Source organism: Callionymus lyra, chromosome 3 (genome assembly GCF_982586985.1).
Source record: "Callionymus lyra chromosome 3, fCalLyr1.hap1.1, whole genome shotgun sequence".
NCBI lineage: Eukaryota > Metazoa > Chordata > Actinopteri > Syngnathiformes > Callionymidae > Callionymus > Callionymus lyra.
The window spans coordinates 23,551,177-23,577,915 of NC_141820.1; the positions used below are offsets into that span (position 1 = coordinate 23,551,177).

Below are 26,739 nucleotides of genomic sequence, written 5' to 3' on the forward strand. Positions count from 1 at the left end.
TCAACAAGTACTACTTCCTGCTGTCTGAGAAAACCGAAATAAATGATTTGGTATCTAAATTAATTACATTTGCAATGTTTAAGATACCGCTTGAGACGTGGATGTTTTGAGTGGTTTTTAGAAAAAAAGTAAAAAAAAAAAAGTGTTTCTCTCTCAATGATCAAATTACTGATTCATCAAAGTGCAAGAGATTTTCTTCACTGAAGTTTAAGGGGTACACTCTCGAACCCTGCTGGTAGTACCAGATGCTGCCAGTCACGGTGCTGGTCTGAGAGTCACCACAAGGAGGCGCGCCAGCACTGGAGAGAGTCACCATTTAATCGTTACAGTGGATGCAACATTGAACAGTACAGTGGATGGAAACACTAGAAAAAAAGGGACATTACAATAGAACGTGGCCACAGATTGGTTGGTCGTACAAAAGTGAGCGTGAACAGGGCCGTGAACAGAATCTTCGGTGAACTCGGGCTGGCTGGTGAATCCATTGCTATGGGAAATAAATACAAACGGAGTAAACCACTGTGGACTGGAATATCTGCTGATCTCTTTATTGATTTATCTCATAGCACCCTGATTTTTTTTTAAATAAATACAATAGAATATCACTATTTCTGTACAAATGGAATGTAATGCACATTTTCCCCAGGTAGAAGATGGTGGCAGGAAGTAGGAACGCTAAAGCTTTGCGATTATTAGCACCATGACACAGTTTGTTTTGGTAAAGCAGGAAAGAAAATATCTTCATAGTCAATAAATGCTGGTGTTTCAGGCCATGCAGAATGTAAATAAGCCCCTTTTTAAAGTACAAAAAAAACAAAAACATTACAAGCACAAAAATAATGGCTTTAAATCCAATCGTCCGTCCCACCCTTGAACATGCTTCCCAAAACAAATCACGGGACCAGGATGAGGACAAAACTCCAATAGATCAGTCAATATTTCTTTTTGGTTTATTCTAAGCTGGGCAACATGATTGACAGTTTGGTTGGTTGTCTTTATTTTTGAGGTGGTCTGGTTCAGCTGGTCCTACTCAGTGTGGACGACCCTTCTCATTGAATTTATGTTCGCTGACAGATGCTAATCACTGAATCTGCAGACGATGTGACGGTTGGATTTTTTGGCCACAACTTTTCAGCTCTTCCTGGATCACCGCGGAATGGGTCCGGCAAAAATACCAATGGAAAACGACAGATCTCAACACGACACAGATGATCTCAGGAACATCGTACAGGTCGAGGTCGTGAATTAGCATCAGAAATTAGCGGATGATAGAAAATGCTACGATGAGTTTCCAAGCATCTCCCATCATCATAGTAGCGAGCAAGTATCTAAGAACTACGATTAAAAGAAGAGAATTGACACAAAACCCAGATACTATATGTGTTTAAATGTCATGTTAGCTGTAGCAAAATCTTGGATTCTTTTGAACGTTTAAGGTTGCTAACAAAGTTGCTAGCCCCAGTTAACAGATGACATCGAAATAACTTATAACGCAAACATTACAACCGTTACTGACACCCACTGCTTATGTAGGTTTGTCAAAGATGGCGTGAGGGCAAAGTTAAATCTAAAATGAGTAACAACTAAGGACTTGCTTTAGCTTCCTACTGCAATGACGGCACAACCATTCCATGGGTGATCCAGCTGATGCAGCATTTATTCAAAACGTCGATTCAAGCCTTCAATTCTGCTGTTAACAAACATCTTTAAAAACACAGGCAGCTCACACTTGGACTGCTGTTCCATTCTCAAAATTGTCAATCATGTTGCCCGCGAGTGTGACAGACAGCAGGAAGTAGCCGAGAGAAAGAGGAGGAGCTTGTCGGAGATGACAGGCTTTGGATCGCTCGTCGTCAGGTCGACCCGCGTGCTGGCAGAATACGTAGAGCGCTGATGTAGTCGGACAAAGACTCCTGGCGTCTCGCAGGCGAGTGATTTTCTTTGGTCCACGGTGTGTAAACTCCTCTTCGCTTTCTGTGTCGTCCATTAAATGTGGGGAGGATGTTGTTTCCCTCAGACTCCAAGACGAGTTTGTCTGAGAAAAGCATCTTTGTGGATGTGTTTGTTTATCATTTACAAGTAAATTTACAAATTACCGTGAGTGTTAATTACATGTGTGTCTAAGTGCGTGTGTGTATTCGTGTCCTCTGTATGAGTGTGGTACTGTAGGTGCGTGTGTGTTTGTGGTGTGTGTGTTCAGCCTTGGAAACAGACAGGTCCCACTTCAAATCCAAACTGCTGGTTGCTCTCCCCAAAGTCCGACACTTTGATATCCAGCAGAGGGAGATGCTCCACTTGAGGGGTGTTGACCTCCAGGACAGTCCTGTCGAAGCCTTTACGATACTGCAGAGACACAAACAAGGGTTGATCTGGTCAGAATACTCTCAGCGATCGAGGGAGGTAATCCCATTGTTTGAATGAAGAGTGTGTTACGAACAAGTGGAGATACTTGCTAAACAAAGGGGAAGAAAACAAATAAGCGTCAATGATGTGGTGAACGAGGAAAAGAAGGTGACAGGTTGGATTAGGAAGGATTCTTAGGATTGGCAAAAGTCGCTGTGAAGATGTCTGATTCCAAAAGACAAGTAGAACCTTCACTGTGTCTGAAGTTGCTCAGTTGAACCATTGGCTGTCGACGATCGATCAGCAATTCATCAATTCTATGTCTGTCTTCTAGATACTAGTTTGTGTAATGTCTAAAAAGGGTCCGTCAATAAAAAGTCGGTCCAACCTATTCTTTGGTGCACTTACAATAAAGACACGGGGGGAACTCCAAAGATCAGATGGGACTTGGCTTTACATGAACCACTTGGTTTAACATTTAAACGGCATCTAACGTGTTGATTTAAGCGTATCTTAAATACCATATGCAGTGAAATTTTGACTGGGGTTGCATTATGCATCCACTAGATAAAGCTGTGCTAAAGGGAATGTCAACAAAACAGTCAGATAAAGTCAAATTTTATGAATCGTTCTGACAACTCCGTTCACTCCCATGGTAACGATGTATAAATGATGTTTAAAAGGCTTCAAGCAGCAGCGCGTGAGACTGGTGTTGTGAGCAGACAAATGTTGAGCAAACAGCAGTGAAGTTGAGCGCGTGTATGACAGCTAGAGTGTGTATGACATGTTGAACGCACGTATATGATTGGTTGAGCGCGCAGCTCGAGTGATTTTCAGTGTACAACAACCAAGACACACTCGCTTAGACCGGTGGCAGTAATATCACGCCATAGACGCCGCCATGATGTGACGTGGGTCGTAAATCCAACCCTGTTATGACGCAATGACCGAATCATGCCCATGGCCTGTCGGCTCAGTCGGCGCAGAGTCATGAAAGTGTTTGTAAACAAGTCAACCACCAGGTAAAGGTACTCTGGATTATAAGGCGCACTGTCGTTTTTTGAGAAATTAAAAGGTTTTGGATGTTTTGAAGTGTCTTTTTGGACGAAGATGAACCTGAGCTCCAGTCTCCTACGTTAAAATAGACTCACATTTTTACCTATAACTCTATAAAGGAACAGATTACTCGGTGAGTAAAAAATGAGTGAAGTTGGAATTTTGGGTGAACTATCACTTTAAGTCTGGACATTGGTGTAGTACAGGGCCGGATCTAGACAGGCATGTATGAGGGGGCAGCCACAAATCTTGAGGGGGCATTGTGCTCCAGCACCTTTTACCTTTAATTTAGTTTGAGGGGGCACAACATTTATTTGAGGGGGCCAGGCCCCCTCTTGCCCCTGCCTAGACCCGGCCCTGGTGTAGTAACAGCACAGAATAATAAAGTCACAGAGTTAGTAGACTTCTATGGTTATCTTGTCTGTTATGGTAAAATAAACTGCAAAGAAAACTGTTTACGATTAATGGTTAAATGTCTGTGGAGAAGACTAAAGTTCTTCGTCGTCTTAGAAGACTGAGATGTTTTCGGATCTACTCACAGAGCAGCCGTCCACCAGAGCTTTGATGTAAGGGTTGGTCTGGTAGCTCAGCTCATCATCGTTGGCGCCTTGAAGATGCAACGCCCTGTTGTAGCTGTTCTTGGCATTTCTGTCAGCCCAGGCGACCGAACGGTGGCAGTGGTAGGTGAGGTTCTGTCTGGCCTGTACACTGAGAAGACGCAGGAAGCCAAGCTGGACCACGCCAACAGGCTGGCCATTTGAGTCCACATAGGAGAACTAGAAAGGAAAAAATCAGCTTAAAAAACTTACGGATAAGAAGGGTGAACGTAGGGGAAGAAAATTATGCAAACCTTGCTGCCAGTGGCAAATTTACTGTACCAGGATCCAGGGGTCTCATTATCCCAGGAGCTCATCTCAATCTAGAATCAAGATGAAACAAAATACATTTGAATCTGTGTTTTTTCAATGACAACGATTCTTTTAACAAAATACTACAATATTCCCAAAAGCTTTTGGGGAACACATGTATGTGAAAAAATGATGTTCCAGTGTCCGGATCATCTAACCTTATCGATGCTCTTGCTGGGATACAGGCATGTCTCGACCCCATTGCTGAAGTTGCAGAAGACTTTGAAGGAATCTCTGGAGCAGCCCTGGTTGGGGTCAATCCAGTACTCACCTACAGGGGTGACAGTTCGATGGTAAAAGTCATGGCAGTCAAGAAAAATACTTGTGGGTGGAGTAAAACAAACTCTATACCATCTTTGAGCTCTGGCTGACTGAGGTGCAGGTCCTGGCATGTGCGGGCCGGGCTCTCTTGGGTACCCATGGGGAAGCGCATGGTCTCAATCTCCTGTCTTAAAGAGTTCAGAGAGCCAAAGATTTCTTCCATTCCTTCACTGCCCATCAGGAACTCTGTGCCGGTGGCATCAGAAGCAGGCATATCCATATCAGACTCTGGGAGAAGCTGGCTGGCGTCAATAGAACGTTTGGACTTTGGACTCCTTTGAATAGGCAAAGGCTGGATGACCTCGCCTGCTGGGCCCTGTACCGCAAGGAAACACCACACAATGAATATTCAGCTTGCCCGTGCTATTTACAGTTTGTTGTTTTCTTTTTCAAAAAGGAAAACAATATCCTACCGGAAGTCCAGGAGGTCCCGGAACACCTTTCTCTCCCTTTGGTCCAGCACCGCCCTAAAAAGAACGTAAAGAAGTCTGGTTAAATAAAATAAATAAATCAAAAATCTTTCTGTGTAGTATAATATTAGTTGAAGCACTCACAGAGGCACCCTTTGCTCCTTTGACACCTTGAGGACCCTAAAGAACAAAAAATCAACATTACTGTTGATCTCACTGTGGCTTTGTTGTGATAACAGTAAAGTGACAACACTTACAGGTAGACCAGGAGGACCAGCAGGGCCAAAAGGTCCCGTTCCACCAGACATTCCCTACAAAGTCCAGTACACAACACCCTTACATGTCTGATCCTGGAACACAACAATCTGCAAAAATAGATCCCTGGACTTACATTCTCTCCCTTTGATCCAGTGGACCCATGAGGCCCAGGCATTCCCCGGTCTCCTTTTTCTCCCTGCTCACCAGGTGGTCCAATAAGACCAATAAGACCTGGATGTCCCTTTTCTCCCTTGGAACCGGGCTCGCCACGCAGACCTGGCAAACCAGGAGGACCCTGTAGGATAGAGTCAAAGAAAGAACAGGATATTTAAAGTCAAGTTTTAACATCATAAAACGATATAGCAAGTATTAGTTATATAGAGAGTATATTCTTACCATCGGTCCTGGTGGTCCCTTCTGCCCTGTCTGCCCTGGAGATCCTTGCTCACCCTTAGACATTGGATCAAAATCAGCCAAATAGTTTCACAGCTAAGAAAATATGTATAATTTACAAAACAGAAAAACCACTCACAACTGATCCAGGAAGTCCACGTAGACCTTCAGTTCCTGGTTTACCTGCAGTACCCTGGGGGCCGACAGCGCCTGTCTTTCCTGGTGGGCCAACAGCACCGGAGTCTCCCTGAGATGATGCAGAATTACGTTGTAACTCAGTGTTCAAAGTGATATTCCTTAGCTAAAGCTCACCTTGGTTCCTTTCTCTCCCTGACGACCCTCTGGTCCTCGCGTTCCAGCAGGACCCTGAGACGAAGTTCAGAATATCATTTTTTAGATGATTACCAACAGCAAAAAAAGTCTCATAAATGGTAAAACGTCTTACCCTCTTTCCTGGAGGCCCAAGGGGTCCGTTCTCACCTGATGGTCCAGGTGAGCCCTGAAGTCATGATAGCAGCAGACACTTAGATATTTCATAGTAACATAGAACATAACTCCCTAAATTAAAGAGTTAATTGACTCACAGATTCTCCTTGCTCTCCATCTTCTCCTCGCTCTCCTTTAGCGCCATCTTGACCCTAATAAGGGAATCATACAGTTAAGAAATAATTCCAAAAGTCTGCTCCAAGCTCTTGCAGATATTAATATGTGAAAGAGGAAAAGACAAAGACTTACCCTTGGTCCAACTTCACCGGGTGGACCAGGATCACCAGGGAAACCAACTGGACCCTGAAAATGAGAAACACATATTACATAAAATGATATATTTGTAAAGTAGAATTTACAAATAAATAACTACAAAGGGTTTTTTAGCCAGTTTCTCACAGGATTTCCTTTAGGTCCATCATCTCCACGTGTTCCTCTTCCTCCTGTAGGTCCAGCAGTTCCTGGTTGTCCTGATTCTCCCTTTTCTCCGCGCTCACCTCGTGGTCCCTGCACATGGAAGTTATCTATGTAAGTGTACCAGGAATAATCACAAGTTGAATATCCTCTAACACCCACCTTCTTTCCAGGCTCTCCTCCAATACCAGGTGGTCCTCCCTCTCCAGGTTCTCCCTGAGTAATTCAAGATTACATTTTTTACCAAAAAATACTCAAGTAAATGAGGAAGTTGAAATCATTAAAAAAATAAAAAAATATCACCTTTTCACCGAGGGGTCCAGGATTACCCAAACCACCTGGGGGGCCTTGTGTTCCCTAGTAATAAAATGATGTTGATATTAATTGTTATATACATTTTGTTAAGCTATAAGATATCTTGGTAAACAATTAAAACAATTAACATTCTAATTTGTCAAGTCTTTTTTTTATCATTTAAATACTCACATCAGCACCGTTGGGTCCTGCAGGGCCACGGGGTCCGGGGGGTCCTGGGGGACCCTGAAAACGAAGGTTTGATTAAATTGAGAAAACTATTTTGACAGCATTGACGATAGTGTGAGATGAAGTGTTTGTTTTAACCTAAATATTGTGTCTAAAAGTGAGTCATAATTTGACTCAATGACCTAATTATGTATGTATCAGCCATTCTTAAAAGCACTAAAGAATAAGAGAAAACAAATTTAATTTTGAGCTATAGACTCACCAGAGGTCCAACATCTCCTGTCTCTCCCTTTTCTCCTGAAGGTCCAGGCAATCCCTGCAGATGAGATACAAAATACTTTGATGGATATGATCATAAACTGGCAAAAATGTTTATGGCATGTACAGAACCAATAACCTTCCTGGAATCATGTCTCACAATGGGTCCTAAGACTTACTGTAGTTTCCATTAAAATGCAACATGAATAAACCCACAAGCTTAAAAATTTAAAGAGTAATTCATTCCTGTCTTTGGGTTTAGCTTGTACAGTACCTGCAGTCCAATTGGACCTGGTGCACCGGGGAAACCTCTGGATCCTTCATCACCTTTAGCTCCAAACGGGCCCTGCTGGCCACGGGCTCCCAGCTCTCCATCAGCCCCCTTAAAAACACACATGTGAGAATTTATCATGATGAGATCTCTGAATGAATTTAACAGTCTGTACTTACAGCTGGACCAGGTTGACCGACTGGACCCAAAGGCCCTGGTGGACCGGGAGGACCCTAAAACAGAGACAACTTTAAATATTTTGATCGACAGGTCTGTGTCGCGAAAATGTACTTCTTCTTACATGCTCTCCTTTTCCTCCTTTGGCTCCTTTCTGGCCGTGCTCCCCAACTTCACCCTGCAGAGACAAAGTCCATTCTTTTGATTCTGTCAAACCAAACTCCTCATGAACTTGATACATCGACATATCAGAGGGTTTTTCTCCGATTCAAAATTAAGTATGATATAAGGCCACAACGAACTTGATAATGTTTGGCCTTGGGGAGTAGGACTGAGCCTCCAAGGTACTAAACAATCTCAGTAATCTGACCGACAATGGCGGTCAAACTGTTTTGTGTTGAGTGCAAGGATGTTACATTTTTTAGTTAAAAATAAATTGAAAGCACTTTTGTCTCCTGCTATTAGGCATTTCAAATTTAGAGTGGAGATATCATCAGGCCTAACATGTCGTGTTGGTCAAACCTGCAAAGCAATAAGCTAGCAAATAGGAAACAGTTTCAATTGTATCCTACCCTGAAGCTAGTTCTGAGTTAAGAGTCTCAGGAATATATCTAAACCCTTCCTATATATTTCAGGAGCCACCTGCTAGGCCATAGATAGAAATCATTAATATATCTATTTTTCCACGTTTATTACTGGTTGGGTGGAAGAGACTTCCCTTACTCTTCTATGTTTTATAAAAGGGTTTGCACAAACCTTTAGCCAGTCCATACCATATAAAACACTCACTTCATTCTGGACCAAAGCTGCAAAGATACTTCATGAAAGTTGACTCCTTGAATGAATAAGTTCTAAGACTTTCTTATTGACAAAATATCCTTTGATAGTTGTCAGCTCGTTGATGAAGGAAGAAATGGAAAATCTGTTGCTGAATAAGCTTAGCGCTTGCTGCCTTCACTTCACTTGCAAACCAGACCAAGTCACGATATAAGATGGTAAAACTATCAGGATGAGAGTACGTACACTCAACCTAGTGGTCAAGTAGGAATCCAATCTTTATAATCACAGACCTTGTCTCCATCCTCTCCTGGCACACCTGGGGATCCAGCCGGACCTGGGAGACCAACAGGACCCTGTACTCCATCTCGACCAGCAGGTCCAATCGGACCCTTTTCACCCTAAAAAACAAGATAAATCAGGTTATTTTTTATTCCCTTTTTCGTTTAGATCAAATAAATACTTACAGGTACACCTTTCTCTCCAGAAGGCCCTGGGGGTCCTTGTGGGCCGGGTCTACCAGGTGGTCCAACAGGTCCCGCAGTACCAGCAGAACCCCTCTCACCAGGAGAACCCTGGGAATGAAACATAATTAAGTCCACCTGCCTTGTTTTTACCTTTCACCAACTGAACTATCAGGCATCACACACGGCAATTGTTCTAGGTATCAACATGACAAACCTCTTGAAGCACCATTCTTATAAATGAGCTCACATCAACATCTAAAGCACATCATATTTATCTTGTCCCACAGTTCTGCAGCACTACAAATACATACATCCAACACATATCTGCCAAAGTGTGACACAACACCATGTCAGTCAGGTAGACTTTTATGATGTATGAACTTTTTTACTAAAACCTACAGCGGGTCCAGGAGGTCCAGCGGGTCCTTCACTGCCCTTCAGTCCACCACCTCCCTAAAAAGTTAACACAATGTTATTGCAATGTTCTTATTGTCGTTTTACAATGTTTTGAGTCATCATACTAACAGGAGTTCCAGGAAGTCCTCTTTCACCAGGGAAGCCTCTCAGTCCGGGAGGACCATCTTTACCAGGTCCTCCTTGGGGTCCAGGATCGCCCTTAGTTCCCTCTTTTCCTGATGGTCCAGTAAGCCCCTGCTCTCCAGGTGGACCTGGTTGTCCAGGGTGGCCACGATCGCCCATTGGGCCAGTTTCTCCAGATGGTCCCTGAATAGAAGTTGGTGTAGTATCAGAAATCAGAACTTGAGTTTGTTATTTCAGGTAAACACCATTATTTTCTACAAGATAGAAATACGCACCTGAGGTCCAACAACACCTGGAGGCCCAGGTGGTCCCATTTTACCTTGGAAACCCTAAACAAACCAACATAAATTAATTGCTTTTCTTCTGATAATACACACATCATTGCATTTTATATTTTTCAATATTCCTTACAACTTCTCCTCTCTGTCCGGGGTGTCCTGGCAGTCCATCTTTTCCTGGTGGTCCCTGTCCGGAAACACTGTTTAGTCGGAATCCCCTTCGTGACATAATCATGAGAGGCACCACTTACTGGAGGGCCTTTGGGTCCAGGGAAACCATTGGCTCCCTGAGGTCCTGGCAATCCCTGTAGGGACCAAAACATAACACCTTTAAAACAATATGACCTATAAAGTGATCACATTAAAAATATATATATATAACGACTCACTCTCTCTCCAAGTGGACCAGGAGGACCATCACTTCCTGAAGTTCCCTACAAAAATTCAACAATTTTTACAGGGCGGATGAAAAACGTAAAAGTAAGTTAGAACAGTTTGAATAGATAAAGACAGACCTTAGCTCCAGACTTTCCAGTAGAACCTCTTGGTCCTCTTTGACCTCTAGGACCCTGAGAAACACAGGCATCTTGAGGTTACATAAAACATAACAAATAGAGGTGGAGAAGAGTGCAAGAAGGGTGAAAAGGTTGAGGGAGCAGTGAGAGTGTAAGAAACATTTATAGGACAGTGATCGGAGCTGTCATGATGTGTGGTTTAAGTTTCAAGAAGCTGAGTTAAAAATGGCAGTGATGAAGATACTCTTGAGTTAAGAGCTCATGTGGAGAAGTTTGGAAGATCTGGAGAGGAAAGACAGTGTTGGATGGAGAATGTTGGGAAAACCAGTAAACTTAAGATATGTAGACAACCAAGGTGACTTGGTCAATTAAGTAAAAGTATGCATACATACTTTGAATGCTTTGCTAACATTTAAGGAATAAAAATGTTTACCGTTGGTCCTCGTTGTCCTCTTGGTCCTGCTTTTCCACCCAGACCCTAAAACACAAGCAGTAATAGCCCAAATGATTATTAACACTGGTCGGTCATTTATGACTGTTGAATATTAACATCTTAACAAACCCTTGTTCCTTTCTCGCCGTTAGCTCCTGGGAAACCTGGGAATCCAAGAGATCCCTGGCAAAAGAGAGGAAGTAATTAAGATTAGATTGGAGAGATGAGGTGCCTTGGATGGGTTCACATGTGATCAAATGCCACATATAAAATGTTGGTAAAAAAAACACACAAAAAAACAATCGTTAATCCTCCCGAAATGTATTGTAAACCTGTAATTACAATAGAATCAGAAACGTGATTTTATGTGGAGTCAGTACAGAATTAAATAATGAAATAAGATAATACACTAAATAAGCAACAGAAAAACAGAACCAAGCACCAAGGGAACCTTCTTGAGGCACCTAAACATTCTCACTTATTGCCTGAATAGGCTGCTCTCCCAAACAGCTCCACTTCGAGCTCAGCTCTTCACTCTCTCGTTCTTTACTCACCACATGCATTGTACTGTTCTGCTCAACCCACAGCCACACACAACATTGTTGTGTCACAATGGTGACTCTAGTTGATTCTAACTTGCCTTCACTGCAGACAAGACCAGAAGACAAAAAAGCTCCTCCAATTTGAGGGCAAGAAGTTTATCCCTTTATTGAAAGAAGCTGTCCTTCTGTGCTCTGGTCACAAAGCACTCTTCCTTTTTTAACCAAGGATGAAAGTGCAGATCTTCGACAAACCTCAGCAGACAATTGAACCTAAATTATCCAAAGATACACAAATGCACTAAGAAACATCATTCTGAGAATGTCTGAATTGCCCTAGAAATCTACTGTATATAAAAACTCTTTGGATGTCTATCAGAAGTACCAGGCGTACAAGTAAAGTTTTAGTATTCTTAGAAAGATACACTTTCAGCTTGTTAAAGAAGAACACAACCAATGAGGTTTATGAGTACAGTGAAAAAGTACATCATACATTTTGTATCTTACAATTATTTTACTTTACTTTAAAGTCCCCCTTTTCATCCTCTCAACATGTTTGGAATTGACAAATATTGAACATTGACTTTATAGGTAATCAACTGGCCCTCTACAACACTCCCAACTCAACAATCTCTGCTCCTACAAAAAAAAAGTGTATGGTATCATCTCAATGAAAATTGTCTCACCTTAGGTCCTTGTCGTCCAGGATATCCAGGAAGTCCTGGCACTCCGAGTTTGCCCTGAAAGGAGAGAGAGATCACTAGATTCTCAAAAGTATTTCTGATAATGTGGGTAGATATGAGAACATGTATTCGTATTATACGCTCCAAGAGAACTGTAAATATTCCAAAATACATTTATAATTCAATGCAGCACAACTCAATTAAGAAAACTGTAATCGTAGTCAATGCTTCATTGGTTGTTAACCTTCTGTCACTTAATGGGCCATACCTTCTCGCCTACTAATCCAAGCGGTCCAAGTTCACCAGGTGGTCCAAAACGCCCCTTTGGCCCCTCAGGACCGTCCTCTCCTCTGGGTCCAGTTACTCCAATTTCACCCTTTTTACACCATATAAAAGTTAATCTCTAAGTTTCTCATACGGAGGAAAATGTTAAAAAGTGATTTGGTTTTGTCCGCTCACCCTTTCTCCTTTGACACCAAAGTCACCCTTGACTCCAGGAAAACCATCTTCTCCCTAGACCAGGGAAGAAAACAGGATATGAATATGGGAACATATATTTTATATGTTCACTGAAATAAGGAGATTGGGGATGTTTGTGATTAATTATACCAGAACAAGATAGAACTAAAAAATATACATTAATTCAAGCATAAAATAATCATGTATTGCCTAAATAAACTGTACATATTTTGCCACCATTTGTAGAAAGAAAAAGGTACCTTCTCTCCTTTGTGTCCCTTCAGTCCGCGGATTCCTTGACCCCCCTAACATTTGAAGAAGAAAGAATGCCATTTTAATCTGAACTATAAATGCCGGGAACAAAGTTTGATTGACATGATAAGACACCGACCTTGATACCACGAGGACCAGGATAACCAATTGATCCCTGTGGTCCATTTGGTCCCTGGTGGGGTTAAAAGAAAATGATATATGAGCAAAACTGTTTCTTAATATGGGATGTACATTTTAGTCATTATATATGATCTCAGTAAAACGGCCATTGGGTAAACTTGTAGATATAACAGGAGATGTAAAAATATAATGAAAGGTTGGGATTCATTTTCATTATTTTTCTGAAAACAAAAGATGGAATTGAGAAAATATATTAGAATTATACGTAGTTTAAGTTAAAATACGAAAAGTGAGGATAAGGTTTATTTTTAATCGTTAGACACCCACATGGTTTCCTTTAGTGCCAAGTGGTCCCTCTTTTCCTGGGTGGCCCTGCAAGTGAAGAACAAGAAATCAGTTCAAATACAGGATTATTTTAGAATCAAATCATCTGAATTTGACCTCTGCATACTTACTGGAGGACCATCGGCTCCAGGCATTCCTGGCAAACCTGGTTTCCCGGTGGGACCCTGGAAAAGAAACACATTTTTTTCCATGGGAGTTGTCATAACGTGTGGTTTCATTTTTCACAAATTTTGGAAGAATACCCCAATATGCACCCCATTATCGTTCTATTATCTTGTTGTTCTTATTTATTTTGTCTTATTATCGAGGCTAGCTGTTTGCATTGGGTTTATATGTGTTTGTTTGGAGCTGCCCCTCCACAACAGTCAGTCCTTGGCCTTGAAGGTAAAAAAAAGAAAGAAAAAAAGATTGAAGGCCTTGAACACATCCTTTTTTGTGTTCCGTTTTAAACAATAATACATTTTCACAGATAAACAACGAGGTTTATAAATATTTGGTGCTCACCGGGTAAGGGCCATTTGTAGGGTGTAAGTTATGTCTAGTTGGGCACCGAATGTTGTATTGTTACTTATAAGAAACAGCTTGTCAATTTTTTTCCCTCGTCAATATTGTTGTTGTGGATTTTTAGCCGGTAGTAGTTAGTGACCAGAGCAGGCATGTCTAGTGGACGTTTTGGTCTTGCTGGATGAAAAATATGATTCAAACCTTCTCTCCAGATGGTCCAGTTGCTCCCTGAGGTCCTGGCATTCCCTGCAGAACACAACATGAGCCTTAATCTTTTATAGTATTTTTTTAAGAACAAGTATTCATTTGTGAATACAATCTTAGTGCACCTGTGTTCCTGAAGTTCCCTGCTGACCAGGAGGACCTGGTTCTCCTTGTGGACCCTTGGAGGCAAAAAAATATAAAGTGGTTTCATGCAACACGGTTGGAAATATAACATTTTACTTACCAAGTTTCCTTTAGGACCATGGGGACCATCATTTCCTCTGACACCCTGTAGACGAGACAAAAGAAAGCTTCATCACAACCTGAAGATCCTTACATGAGATCACATCGTAGGAAATAAGAAGTTGCTAATGTAGCTACTTGAACCTCTGTGAGATATGAGAACTAAAATGTACACTTAGTCATTAGCAAGTTAGTTTCTTGGATGCACCAGTACTTGTGACCAGTGAAATCAGTTAAAGTCATGTACGTATGTTTCTTTACAAATCTCAACGTTATCTCACCTCTTTTTTCATTGAAATGAAAGAAAAGTGAATTTAAACTGGGGAAGTATTTATTCTTTGAAACAATAATAAGTGTTAGAATCTTTATCCTGCTCAAATGGAGTTCACTGGTTTATGGACGTTCAAATTTAGGTCACCTATTTTAAAAAATCAGGTCACTGGACGTCAACATCGCCATGTGTGTTCCACTACCACAAAAGAAACATAAGTTAAAACGAGCACCATGTGGTTTTTACTCACAGGAGGTCCGGCGATTCCAGAAGGACCTTTTGGACCCAGCAAACCACGAGGGCCCTTGAGAAAAAAACAGATAGAAAAGGAAAATATTAAAATATTAATTAATAAACATATCTATATATATGATAAATATAGTGCGTATATATATTATACATAGATTTCAACAGTATGTTAAATGAGTTCTAATTAAATTGAGTTTTTAACATGTTTGAAAAACAAAACACAATGATGTAAACTTAAAAAAACAAAAACATTTTTAACCTCTTAAAACGGCCTTTGGGAAAGAAAATACTTTACTTTTACATACAGATTGTGCCCGTTTGAATTATTATGTCACCATGTTTTCTCTTATTTAGTCTTTCTTAAGCTGTGTCTAGAGACAACTTTGTTCTGATGTGACACTTTAAATAAAATCGAATTGAACTATACAGATAGAAACTCTTTCTATATTGCTGTGTAAACACTCACAGGTTCACCGGGAAGACCTCTTTGTCCGACCTCTCCATCATCTCCCTGAAAACAGATCAGACAAGAATAATGTTGTTGAAGAAAGATCATTCCTTCAGGGTGCAAATTTCTTTATACCCGTTCTCCATCTTCGCCTTGAGATCCCAAAAGTCCCAAAGGTCCAGTGTCACCCTGGGAACAGTTCATGTGTTTAGATGCATTTTAAATCAACAACTGTCACATCACCGTATTTCCATGAATATAATTCATTATGGAATCAAACTCCCGGCCCGGGGACTAAATCTGGCCCAATAAGTGGCTTAAAAATAAATCAGAATTCCCTTCTTATACTTGACACTTTGATAAATGTTCATTTTGTTTGGCCCACAACCTTGACTTATTACAATGGTTGGCCCCTTGAGTGATAGACTTTAACACCCCTCTATTAAGATGTACATTAAGGAATGGTTTCTTTGGCAACTCACCCGATTTCCCTTTTCACCTGGCAAACCTGGGAGACCATCAAAACCACGGTCGCCCTGACAGAGACAAAGAAGTTGTTTAGTATCCTGTCGCTGGATTGGTGCATCAGGAGGTTTGGAAATACTGGAGATCCTTCAAATGCTTTGTCATTTTTTTTTAAACATAATTAAAATTGTTTATTTTACTTTTTTTAAGACTTAAAACCTGCCATGCTTAAATCAAAATGTTATAATCATGAGGACAATGCATCCATCAAATGATAATTAAAAAAGCAGGTTGGATCAAATTCAAATTTGAACTATAAAAGCCCCATAAAACAAGATACAAAAGTATAAAATTAAAATGTAAAAAAAAACATGGTAAGAAGAAATGAATAAGAGTCTAAAATACTTAATACTAAATAATATAAAGTTTCCATATTCCATGTTACCTTGGAACCTGTCTCTCCAGGCATCCCTCTTGATCCATCAGCTCCGGCACGGCCCTGAAGATTTAAAAGTCACCTTTAGTCTCACAGTTTAAAGAACCAGATTCTTTATTTCTACTCTCTGCACTCACTCTTCTGCCAGACTTTCCTGGAGGTCCCATCATGCCCTGGGGTCCCCGACCGCCCTGAAGATTAAAGGATGCCACACAGATTATCACTCAGTCCTCCAAAGATATACCTTCACATGATATGTTTCAATACCTGTGGACCTGGATCTCCACCTTCACCTTTCAGACCATAACTTCCTTGATTTCCCTGGAACAGACACGTGACCATGTGATATGTTTTGACTCATTGCTGTGTTCTGTTCCATACATTTGCAATTCTTGACAGAATTTATCAAACATATCAAATAGTATGTACGATGAACTCACCAGGGGGCCGGGACGTCCGGTAAATCCCATTGGGCCTGGAGGTCCTTTGAGCGCCATCTACAGGAAAACATTGATTAAATTAAAACTCAAATCTAGAGGGTAGCTCCAGTCTAGTCCAAGTCAAGTCCCATGTCGATGTGAATCTCAAAGACAAAGATAAAGGTCCTTGTCTGTACCTATCCAAGAGACTTTTCTGAACCCTAATCTCAATTTGCACATGTTACAAATTTTATTAGTTTGCCCAAATTCAGTCAATCTTTTGTCAAACTCCTCATTATTGGACTTCATTTTAAGTAAATGAATCTCAAACCCATATCAATGTAAATAAAACAACTCATTACTTCAGGCATCTTCTGATTCAAGTCAGATCTATTCCCAATCTAGGCCTAACTCAGGGTCTTAGTCTCGTCAACAGACAACACTAAACATGACAACTACTATAATAACCACAACGTGCTTGAACCAGCTAACCACTACCAGCAAGACTAGTACCATGTTATGTTTTCATAAATAACTGATCTTCAGAAATACTCACCCTAGCTTGAGACAAGATGGCTGCAGCTTGGGCTTCCTGTGCAGACACAGCAGGACCTTTATCGCCACCACCCTGTCCGAAGCGGAACTGCAAAATATTTTAAATAAAATTGATTAAAGACTACTAAGACGAGGAACCTTGTTTTGAGAACACATATAGGTATGGAAAAAGAAAAAGAGCCTTTATTATGATCAATGATTAATATGTGTTTTTTTTAACTGCAGGATTAATTCAATTCAAACATAGAGAGACAAATCGTTAAAAAAGTAAATTTTGAATGAAACAAGGTTTTACAGTATCTTCACTGGTAAACTGTGACAATCATCAATAAAAAGATCTACCTACAGGCAACATGATTGAGCTTCCTGGAGGTCCGGGGACTCCATCAGCTCCAGGCAGACCAGATTTTCCAGGAGTACCCTGTAGGCGGGACGAAAAGAAAGATCATCTTTTCTGCACCCTGAACATCTAAAACTTTATTTTTCTCAGGTCCGTAAGACAGCCAGCAAAAGTAAATGAAGATGATGGACTCACTCGCTCTCCAGGATCACCAACAGAACCAGGAGGTCCTGAACTTCCAGGGGGTCCCGTGGGGCCCTATGATAGGAGGATGAATGATATGAGAAAGACTTTAAATTAAGAAGTAAAGGGTAATTATGACTTACCGAAGGACCCTCAGGTCCAGGAGGTCCTTCGATGAGCATACCCTGCAGACGCCAAAGAATTTAGGATAGAAAACCACATAAACAGAAGTCCAGTCAGAGTTTCTTGTTTACGCTGCAGATGAAGACTAAGCTGTTTGTCTACACAAGATTTAAATAAAGCATCAATGGGTGTTGATAGTGTGAAACTTTGTCCATTCGAGAACGGTATTGAACAGGAACTTACAGGTTCCAGGACAGCAGGTTCTCCCTTATCTCCCTTCTGGCCTCTGACAGCAGCCTGAGGAAAACACACATGTAACCAACAACACAAACTTTCAGTAAAAAGTCCTCCCACATTGATGTGACCTAAATATCCACAAAAAAAAGTCAATTCACTGACTCACACTTCTGTCCAAACAAAGCTATTCCCATCCTTGTCATTGGTCCTGGACTGAGTTCTCAGTTGCTACTACTAAGCGTTCCACTGGCAGCACTACATTAGCCAGCTGAAGCACATTCTATGTGTTTTCTACCATTTCAACAAGTCTTTGAAACACATTCAAGTTTGACTGTGATTGAGTTTGTGGAGGACTCCAGGGGAAACTTCTTGCCAAAAACAATGGCACTGACTATGTATCCAGTTTTTTTTTAGGTACGTTAAATAATTATTGTTTCATGACAGCTGTAAAGGCAGCGTTCTCTATTCAAGCTCAGGTATTTCGAGCTGGTGTTCTGTGGCTGAACGGAACAGCTTCAGGAGTACAGAGTCACGGTTCACTGAGCCTGACCATTGTCGGAAGGAATTCAATTGTAATGCCTCCACCAAAAATGTAGGTATGTTTTTTGTTTTGTATGCAAGCAAAATGATTGAACCGATTTCAATTACATTTGAGGAATTACCAATTTTACTGAGAAGAACAAATAAGTATAGTATAGTTTTCAAACTATCACTGGACCATAATAGAAACTTCAAGCTCCACCTTCTTGCTCAGATTCTATAGGGTTGTGCAAGAGAGTTTCAGTGCTAACGCTACGGGCACCTCCTATTGTTAGAAAGGTTCTATTTGTGAACAAAAAATAAGGAATGAATTTAGTGAAAATACTAGGAGGTCTCTGCCCTCTGACTTATTTCATAGTTGTGAATGTTTTCACACGGTTACTGGTGAATCTTTTAGTTGATTTTTTGTCTAATTTAAACTTGTTTATTGGTGGTAACTAGTTAAATCAATTCGAACAAAACCACACTGTAAAGTAGAAGAGTTGTAAGACCCTTGGTGTGGTTTGTCCTCAATCATTGGGAACATTTACTTGCAAAAAACCTTCTGTGCGTTGTCCTGGTAGGGTTGACGAACTCGGCTTATCACGAGAAACTAAATGAATACCATTTAAAAAGACTTGGTTGAAATGTGGTTCGATATTTTGCCATGGAAGCAAAACTACTTACGCCTCCCTCGTCCGTCACCGCGGAGAGGGCGGGGCCCATGTCGGCGTCTATCTCGCCACGCTCCACGTTCGGCTCATTGTAGTCCCGATAGGAATAGTCGTACTCCTTCATTCCTACGTCACCAGTCACATACTCCTCAGTGAAAGACTCTTCGGCGACACCGCCTGCCTTGGTGTTGTCGACTTCCTCTCCCTCAATTGCTGTTTCCATTGGCGGCTGGCGTGGGATTGGTCAGAGCCAGATTGACAGAAAGAGTAGAGAATGGAAGATTCAAGAGAGAATAAATAGGAGGAAATCTTACCATTTGGACCTTTAACAATTTTCTTAAATGCTAGTGGCGGCTGGTCGATTAGTAAGTAGTTCAAGCTATATAGAGTTGCAAGTTTACGTGGACAGAGACAGTCAAATGGATAAGTTTTAAAGAAAGGCAGTTTAAGTATCAGTTTAGCATCTTGTAAATTAAGGAAGCCACTTACAAATCTGTAAATTGTTGACGATGCTTTACATAGAAGCTAAGGAGAGGTTATTTAACTCAGAGCTTCCCGACCTCCTTACAGGGCGTTCGCCCAGCCACCACTAGGTCACTTGACTGCAACCATCTACCAGCCCATCGACTTGTCTGATCAACTCAAGCCAAACTGACAAAGTATTTTTACTCTGAAATTGTTATTGTCTAGTTTCACACAAGATGATGTAACAAACAAGTCGGGGCTTCGCTATGCCGAGCTAGCTAGTTTTTCACTTACCATGGTAATCACATAAAGCTGTTCCAGAGAAATGATTTCGTCTTATAACAAAAGCTTGTACAAACAGTTTAATATCACTTCATTTATTCACCCCTGACAACATTGTTGAGTTAAACTAACCTGGAAACAAAAATTCACTTTAGTTAACAAACACGCAAATAGAAGAGGATTTCTATTGTAAAGAGAAAGTGTTTCTAAATCACTTTTAATATCTTTTAAAAAGCAATTCATCTTATCTATCTCCTTTTTGGTGAAATTAGTAATCCAATGTTTATGTGTGGCCCTTCTTTTCACAAGACGATTGATCTTATCTCAAGATGCCTTCAAAGAATCTGCAGATGACAACAAAACACATCTTGTTGTTATCGAAAAGGAGAGCCACACAAAAGCATTGATCTCTTAGATAGATAACAGAGCTGCATTGCTTTTTAAAAGCGTTTTCTAAAAAAGATTGATTTGGTGTCAGTGAAGACAAAATGTTGATGGTGAGTTAAAGAAGGAAATGGTTGCTATGTTAAATAACAAGGACTGGGCTCACCGCCACGTTGGTACTGCCTTCTTCCATTTTGTCTGTTTCAGTGAGATTCATTGTGTGTTTGTACTCATAGGTCAGTTCCACTCATGTACTTGGTGTTTAAACCTCAATATGTGTTTTTAATCATGTAACAGATCCTTGCTTACTTGGTTCTACTAATGTCTTTAATTTAAACTTCTTAATTCATGAAAAAAAAACTGTGATTACTAATAGTAATGGTAGTAATGATTAATATATATGTGTGACAAGCAGTTTTATACCATTCAAATGAGAAACAATATATTAACCTACTTCGTAGAAATAAAATGTGATGCACAGTATGATTTGCCTTTCCCTTAACTGTTTTATTTTTCTACTATTGCAGCTTAAAACTCTCCTTCCTGCTTCCGTTGTTTTGGTGAATTTCTATGGTGCAGGTGATACAGTTATTGGTGCCAAACTTTTTTCTTTCTTTCTTGCCTTTAAATATTACACACAGGTCTTCATCATGGAAGTGTCTGAGTTGTGTGAGCCGTATTGAAGTCGTTACCTGGATGGGAGTCTCTTCTTCAATCACCTCACCGTCTGTGGGAGCGAGCGTCTCCTCATAGTAATAATCAGTCTCTGTAGTGGTGTGGCCAGCCTCGGAATACTCTACATCCTGATTGATCGAGTCGTGAGAAAAATGGGGAGCAGGGAGGAAGCAAGCAGATTTGATCGGAAGAGGTCGGTTAGTTCATAAATCTGCTGGTGGGGGTTGTTGAAGGTAAAGTGATAATGAAATGATTCAAAGTGGAATAGAAAAAAAAGAAACTTCATTTCTTTGAAAATCTGAATGACCATAATTGCGCAAAGTCATTGAGATGATTCCATTGAAATTTCTTTCTTTTGCTTTTATTCTTCCACCGCAATTCACAGAAGTCTACTCTCACTGAAGGTTGGCATCCATCCTCTGACATAAAACATCATGAAGTGATGTTTTGGGATGGTTTTTCAATCAAAAAAGAGAGTTGAGATACCCCCTCCCCCAAAACAGCCTCACAAAACAAAATCCAGTGCAAAAATAACGGTTTATCCCAAACAATGAACAAGCAATGATTCTTTAAAGAAGTTGACAAAATCAGGGACATTTGTTTGGATTCATTGAGAAAGAAAATGAACACTGAATATTTGCTGTGAGGCTGCTTCGTTCATTCAAGGGTGACAGAGACAAACACAGAAACAGAGACAAGAAAGATTGATGGTGTTGCATGTGAGTGAGGTATCGGTGGTCCTCTGTTTCAACTCTGGCACCATTTAGCAATCCATGCTCATTCCTCTGACTTGATGATCTCCCAAAAAGAAAGTTCTTAATTGGGTTGAGATTCTGAGATCTAGTCTCAGAGCAAGAGAGAACAGTAGAATCAGCCATGCATCAATGTGCCCCATTGCATTATATCATATGGAGAGGTTGGCAAGTTCCCAGAGTTCATATGATATCACAGTAGATGGAGGGTGCCAGATTCGTATGCCCCTGGTCCAATCGAAGATCAGATAGTCTACCATTAAAGAAATGCATCTTCATTCACGTCACCCAACTTCAGGTAACATATGAGAATTTTTGAGGCAGATCATGATGGTGGAGGAACCTGACAACAACATTGGACCGATTGGACATACAACTCTGGGCGTTCCGACCCAACCATGAGCCTTGAAGTTGTACCTGTTGGTAACCGTTGGTAGTTTTCTTCGCTGCGACGGTGGCTCCGCTCAGCGCAGTCTTGCCAAAAGGAGGGAAAGGTCTGTGGTGTGATTTGACATTATTGTCCAGCACCACCCTGGGTTTTGTTGGTCTTGGTGGAGTGGGACGAACAGGTGCGGAGGTTGAAACTACTTTCTTTTCGACCACAGTCTTTGCAGATGACTTGGTGATTGGGAGTTTGGTGACAATGGTTTTGGTCTTGCTGACCTCTTTGAATTGGGTTTTTCCATTTGCTTTTGCTGCTGGAGATTTGGTGGACACAGCGATAGACATTTTTGTTGGTACTGGTTTGGCTGCCTTGACTTCAACCTTAGCAGATTTGGCAGAGCTGACAATGGACTTTTCAACCTTGACTATCTTCTCCGTCTTTGCCTTTGAAGTGGTTTCCATTCTAGCCTGGCCATTGCCAACTCTTTTCTCTACCACAGTCATTTTCTCAACAACTTTCCCATTGGCTTTAGCAGATGCACTGGCTTTGCTCTCGGACTTTCCATTAACTTTGACCTCTTTTATTTGAAATTTTCCATTGGCTTTTTTCTCAGCCGATGCTTTACCGTTACCGTTTCCGGAAACCTTTGTAACAGTAGTAAATTTCTTCTCTACAGAGGATTTGCCATTGCCATTATTTTTTTTCTCAACTACTGTTTTGCCGTTGCCGTTTACTTTGATTTCAGTGGTTTTTGTAAAAGTTTTTGTTAAAACAACTTTTCCATTAGCTCCACTGATTTTCTTCTCGACAGTTACTTTACTGTTCTTAAGTGGGGTTGCAGTGGGCTTAGATTTAGACCCTGTGGTAGGGAGGATCTTAGACAATAGAATGTTAACTGCAGTTGGTTTAGCCTTGGATGATTTAGCGTTCTTGGATTTGCTGGGCATAGAGGGCTTGACTACTAGCTTGTATGACTTGGCTGCCTTAACGGGGGTAGGTTTGGGCTTCACCACTGTGGACTTGGTGGGAGCCACTTTTCCATTTGGTGCTTTCTTCTGATAGTTGCATTTAAGTTGATTAAGAGTGTGTACAAGTGTGTGTGGGTATGTTTCAGCAAAGTAAAAGTTGGGGTGGGGGTTTAGGAGGGGGGTTTAAAAAGCACAAACAGGGATGAACAGAAGGAGAGAGAAAGACAAGAGTGGATGTTTTGAGAAACAATGACATAAAGATGGCTAAGGCTTGGATGATATTACTGAGACTGTACAGGCATTACTGGATATAGCAAGGTTTGCATCGTATGATATCAGCTACCTAAATTAATCGCTATTTCTTCTATCGTTTCACAATGATAGTCTTTACACCACAGGAAATGGTTTTGCTGATCTCTCCAGTAATGCCATTCTCATGATTAATTGACAAAGCAGCGTCTTTATGACTAAAAGAACCGGAGCCTTATGTTTGAGCAGAGGTACTGAGGGTGAGGCTGGTTAGCTGCGGTTTACACATTGAAAAAAATCTCTTTGAGAAAATGAATTAATAGCTGCCTTTTAGCAGCAATCCCTGGACAAATTCAACAACCATAAATGCAAGCAAAGTGCACAATGTTGTGGCCATGACATCGTGGTTTCCCACTTTGGTTATGATCCAGAATGAGTATCTCAGTGCTGATTGGTTTTCCAATTTATTCACTTCACTTCTTCTTAGAGGGAAGTAAAAGTTTGGGCCAGCAGCGCTGAACCTGCGACACCCTTGTGCACCCCCACTAGAACAACATGGCCACAAATTAGACACACACACAACACGTCAACACAAATAAAGACAACAACATCTCAGGGTCAGTGTGAAAGATGGACTGATGGAGGTTTATATTATTTGGAGAGCACAAACATGTTACGAGCGAGGGATGGGATGGTGAGGATGGATGGATAAAGGGTGATATCGGTGAGTTAATCCATGGGAGAAAGTAGATCAAAGTGTGTACTTTGGAAGTATTGTACATTTGTGGTGTGTTACTATCACCCTTGATCAATCCCTCACATTCACCATCTTTGCCCTCTCTCTCCTCCTCCTTCTTTCTTCTTTACCTGTTCAGATGGGTCTCCAGGTTGCTGGGAGCGCAACAGAGTGGGGGAGGGAATGCTGGTGGACTCCTCGTAATAATAGGGGTATTCATGGTCATCCTGCTCCTCATCAAAGTACTGAGACCAAGATGGAAAGATGGGAGAGAAGGAGAGTGCAGGTCGGGTTGGCAGAGGGTGGGAGGTGAGTGAAGGCATGAAGGATGGAAAGATGAAGAATGCACAGCATGGCAGATAGAATTTTCAAAGGGAGGTGAGGAAAAGTAGCAGAGGTCAGTGGGGGAGAGAGACGTGATACGAAAGGGCAAAGCAGTGAAAAAAAAAGAAACATTGTAACGACAGATTTTTGTTTTTCATTGATCAAGTGGTCTGTGTTGATGAATACGTTGAGGAAAAGGACAAATCTTAAACTCATGGCCCTTGGGCCAAATCCAGCCCACCAATTACTTTTAAGTGAACAGAAATAGATGGTTAAATCAAATACTACCTAAGCTTTCACCTAAAACTAAATCATCCACAGTGAAGTGCCATTTCATAACCCATGACACAATCTTGGTCAACTGACCCTTATTTGTTTGTTTCAGTGCTAACTTATCTTGTCCTTCACATAGGTTTAGCACCAATATACACTCGGACTAAAACAAATTAAAAAAAACATGTATCAGCTGTCGTCAATTTTCAACAATCGTACACTTTAATCCACTTCGGTTTGTTAGAAAGAAGCGATAATTAAGGTGCTTCAAGCACCTCTTGTGGTCTAAGTGTAACAGTTAAGCTTCATCAATGCCAACTGCATAGAAGTTCAATGCTAAAGACCATTGCTAATTATTAAAATGGATATATATATATTGTTTGGCTCACATTTTCTGCCAATTGAGTTTGTCACAGAGAATAGTCATAATGATACAATTTTTTTTGACACAGACCACAAAGACAAATGAAAAAAAAATCAATTTCAGCAGCACATGAATAAAACCGTGATGATTTATACATGATGAGCAGACAGCTGGTCAAAGATGAGCAGACCCCAAAACACAGATCATGTACTTTGGATGGATGCAGATGAATATCATTGGCTGGTACATGAGTGTGAATGTCTGGTACCAAACATAGATCTGCATTCATGGAAGAAGGGAGGGTGGGAGGCATCATGTAGAGGGGCAGTAAAGCATCATCTACACAACTAGTATCAGCCAAGCAAAGAGGCTCAACCTTAAGCCATCTCAATGCCATGTACTGACACTTAGCCAATTAGAATGATTTAGTTCTTTACTTTCTCTTCGATTCATTCCACGAGACGGACGTCAATATTTGTATCCTCCTCTTCCACAGACATCGAGAGAGAAAGAAATGTCTCATAGATTGTTACAAAGTTAAGAAGATTCAGGATGTTTGGAATGAGGATGAATACAAACATTTGCCAGATGAATTCAGAGAGGACAGGAAGGGAGAGAAGCACTTTGATGACATCAGCAAACAAACCCAACTGACACTGAGGACTTAATTCTCATTTTCAAATGACGGCAAAAAATCACATCAGAATTTAGTCAAAAATACGTCTGAAGGCAAACTGTAAAAATAGCTAAATAGAACCAAGAAATCAACGTGGTAAAGTATGATTTGCCTATAAGCACAATCTTACATTCTTTTTGTGTGTTTATTAGACATATTTAAGGACACTTTCCGCACTTTTCTACCACATCGGAATGATAGCCGTAATGTCAGCAAATTATTATTATTTTAATTCTACTTTTATTAGTAGCAATAAAAAGTTGTAATATTCCTACAAAAAGTTATTATAATTATCACAGATATAATAATATAATATAATAAAAAATAAAATTACTCACCAGGAACTAAGGATATTATATGTTAAAGAAGCTAAGCTAACAGACAGTAGCATCAGCTGATATATGCATATGGAAATGTTTCATTGTTGTTCCACAATGTTTGTACCGATACAACAAAATAAAACAACAGTGTAAATTAACAGAGAACAAAAATTTTTTTTTTACAAAAAACTCAAAAGCCTGATAATACTAGCCTGATAATCTACAAAATAGAGAAAAGGAAATGTCATCTGTTGTCAACTCACAACCATATTTTGTCCTGCCCAGATATTGCCAATCCTCAAGAGCTGTTTGAGATTTTTTAAACTACATTTCAGTGTCTTTGTGTTGATGCTCTGCCTCTTGGACTGTATTTTTCTAGCTTATTAAATTCTATAGATATGATTCATAGGCCACAGAAAAGGAATTCAAAGCCCTCAGACCGTGTCAGGGGCTTGATGGAAGCTGCCGATGAGCCCATGATAGCAGACGTGTGACACCCTGAGGTTTCTAACACTGTAATTTTCCGCATCTCGAGCTCAGGCAGATAATTGTGATGTTTGTTTTAACATGAAGTGAGAGACGTGTGTGATCAGACGTGTGGAGGCCTGTACGGACCAGACACAAGAGTGGGACATATGTGTGAATGGCTTTTTACTCACGTATGTGTTGGGGTCCTGAGCTTGGGTCTTGGGTAGAGGGGAGTCACAGTCGGGGCTGTAGTGTTCGCAGAAGTCGTAGGCAGCCTGGGCGTTGGAGGCGATCAACAATTGCTGGATGTCTCCCTACGATCAAAAGAAGAGACAACAATA

The 26,739-nt window shown here is 40.7% G+C and overlaps 1 protein-coding gene across 8 annotated transcripts in view; it reads right to left on the reverse strand.

Annotated features, from left to right (window-relative positions):
- Positions 1-300: 300 nt before the first annotated feature.
- The window catches only part of col11a2 (collagen, type XI, alpha 2), a 43,536-nt gene continuing 17,097 nt past the window's right edge, over positions 301-26,739 (reverse strand). Inside the window, exons 5-65 of one of the 8 annotated variants that reach the window (XM_087787150.1) lie at positions 26,590-26,712; positions 22,053-23,075; positions 20,901-21,011; positions 19,091-19,306; positions 17,891-17,944; positions 17,668-17,709; positions 17,537-17,599; positions 17,348-17,422; positions 17,003-17,089; positions 16,468-16,524; positions 16,295-16,348; positions 16,165-16,218; positions 16,037-16,090; positions 15,609-15,662; positions 15,262-15,315; positions 15,145-15,189; positions 14,680-14,733; positions 14,160-14,204; positions 14,041-14,094; positions 13,913-13,957; positions 13,318-13,371; positions 13,190-13,234; positions 12,861-12,914; positions 12,730-12,774; positions 12,470-12,523; positions 12,279-12,386; positions 12,014-12,067; positions 10,918-10,971; positions 10,789-10,833; positions 10,356-10,409; positions 10,230-10,274; positions 10,092-10,145; positions 9,974-10,027; positions 9,838-9,891; positions 9,548-9,745; positions 9,422-9,475; positions 9,023-9,130; positions 8,849-8,956; positions 7,903-7,956; positions 7,781-7,834; positions 7,605-7,712; positions 7,335-7,388; positions 7,076-7,129; positions 6,893-6,946; positions 6,752-6,805; positions 6,575-6,682; positions 6,425-6,478; positions 6,274-6,327; positions 6,135-6,188; positions 6,002-6,055; positions 5,829-5,936; positions 5,693-5,746; positions 5,430-5,591; positions 5,296-5,349; positions 5,183-5,218; positions 5,042-5,095; positions 4,659-4,944; positions 4,466-4,578; positions 4,250-4,318; positions 3,939-4,175; positions 301-2,343 (exon numbers count right to left, since the gene is read on the reverse strand). In XM_087787150.1, coding sequence (XP_087643276.1) covers positions 2,197-2,343; positions 3,939-4,175; positions 4,250-4,318; positions 4,466-4,578; positions 4,659-4,944; positions 5,042-5,095; positions 5,183-5,218; positions 5,296-5,349; positions 5,430-5,591; positions 5,693-5,746; positions 5,829-5,936; positions 6,002-6,055; positions 6,135-6,188; positions 6,274-6,327; positions 6,425-6,478; positions 6,575-6,682; positions 6,752-6,805; positions 6,893-6,946; positions 7,076-7,129; positions 7,335-7,388; positions 7,605-7,712; positions 7,781-7,834; positions 7,903-7,956; positions 8,849-8,956; positions 9,023-9,130; positions 9,422-9,475; positions 9,548-9,745; positions 9,838-9,891; positions 9,974-10,027; positions 10,092-10,145; positions 10,230-10,274; positions 10,356-10,409; positions 10,789-10,833; positions 10,918-10,971; positions 12,014-12,067; positions 12,279-12,386; positions 12,470-12,523; positions 12,730-12,774; positions 12,861-12,914; positions 13,190-13,234; positions 13,318-13,371; positions 13,913-13,957; positions 14,041-14,094; positions 14,160-14,204; positions 14,680-14,733; positions 15,145-15,189; positions 15,262-15,315; positions 15,609-15,662; positions 16,037-16,090; positions 16,165-16,218; positions 16,295-16,348; positions 16,468-16,524; positions 17,003-17,089; positions 17,348-17,422; positions 17,537-17,599; positions 17,668-17,709; positions 17,891-17,944; positions 19,091-19,306; positions 20,901-21,011; positions 22,053-23,075; positions 26,590-26,712 — 5,682 coding nt within the window. In that variant the 3' untranslated portion in view covers positions 301-2,196. Of the gene's footprint in view, positions 2,344-3,938; positions 4,176-4,249; positions 4,319-4,465; positions 4,579-4,658; positions 4,945-5,041; positions 5,096-5,182; positions 5,219-5,295; positions 5,350-5,429; positions 5,592-5,692; positions 5,747-5,828; positions 5,937-6,001; positions 6,056-6,134; positions 6,189-6,273; positions 6,328-6,424; positions 6,479-6,574; positions 6,683-6,751; positions 6,806-6,892; positions 6,947-7,075; positions 7,130-7,334; positions 7,389-7,604; positions 7,713-7,780; positions 7,835-7,902; positions 7,957-8,848; positions 8,957-9,022; positions 9,131-9,421; positions 9,476-9,547; positions 9,746-9,837; positions 9,892-9,973; positions 10,028-10,091; positions 10,146-10,229; positions 10,275-10,355; positions 10,410-10,788; positions 10,834-10,917; positions 10,972-12,013; positions 12,068-12,278; positions 12,387-12,469; positions 12,524-12,729; positions 12,775-12,860; positions 12,915-13,189; positions 13,235-13,317; positions 13,372-13,912; positions 13,958-14,040; positions 14,095-14,159; positions 14,205-14,679; positions 14,734-15,144; positions 15,190-15,261; positions 15,316-15,608; positions 15,663-16,036; positions 16,091-16,164; positions 16,219-16,294; positions 16,349-16,467; positions 16,525-17,002; positions 17,090-17,347; positions 17,423-17,536; positions 17,600-17,667; positions 17,710-17,890; positions 17,945-19,090; positions 19,307-20,900; positions 21,012-22,052; positions 23,076-24,104; positions 24,219-26,589; positions 26,713-26,739 lie in introns of all 8 variants that reach the window. The other 7 variants (XM_087787155.1, XM_087787156.1, XM_087787152.1 and 4 more) reach the window with 7 other exon arrangements.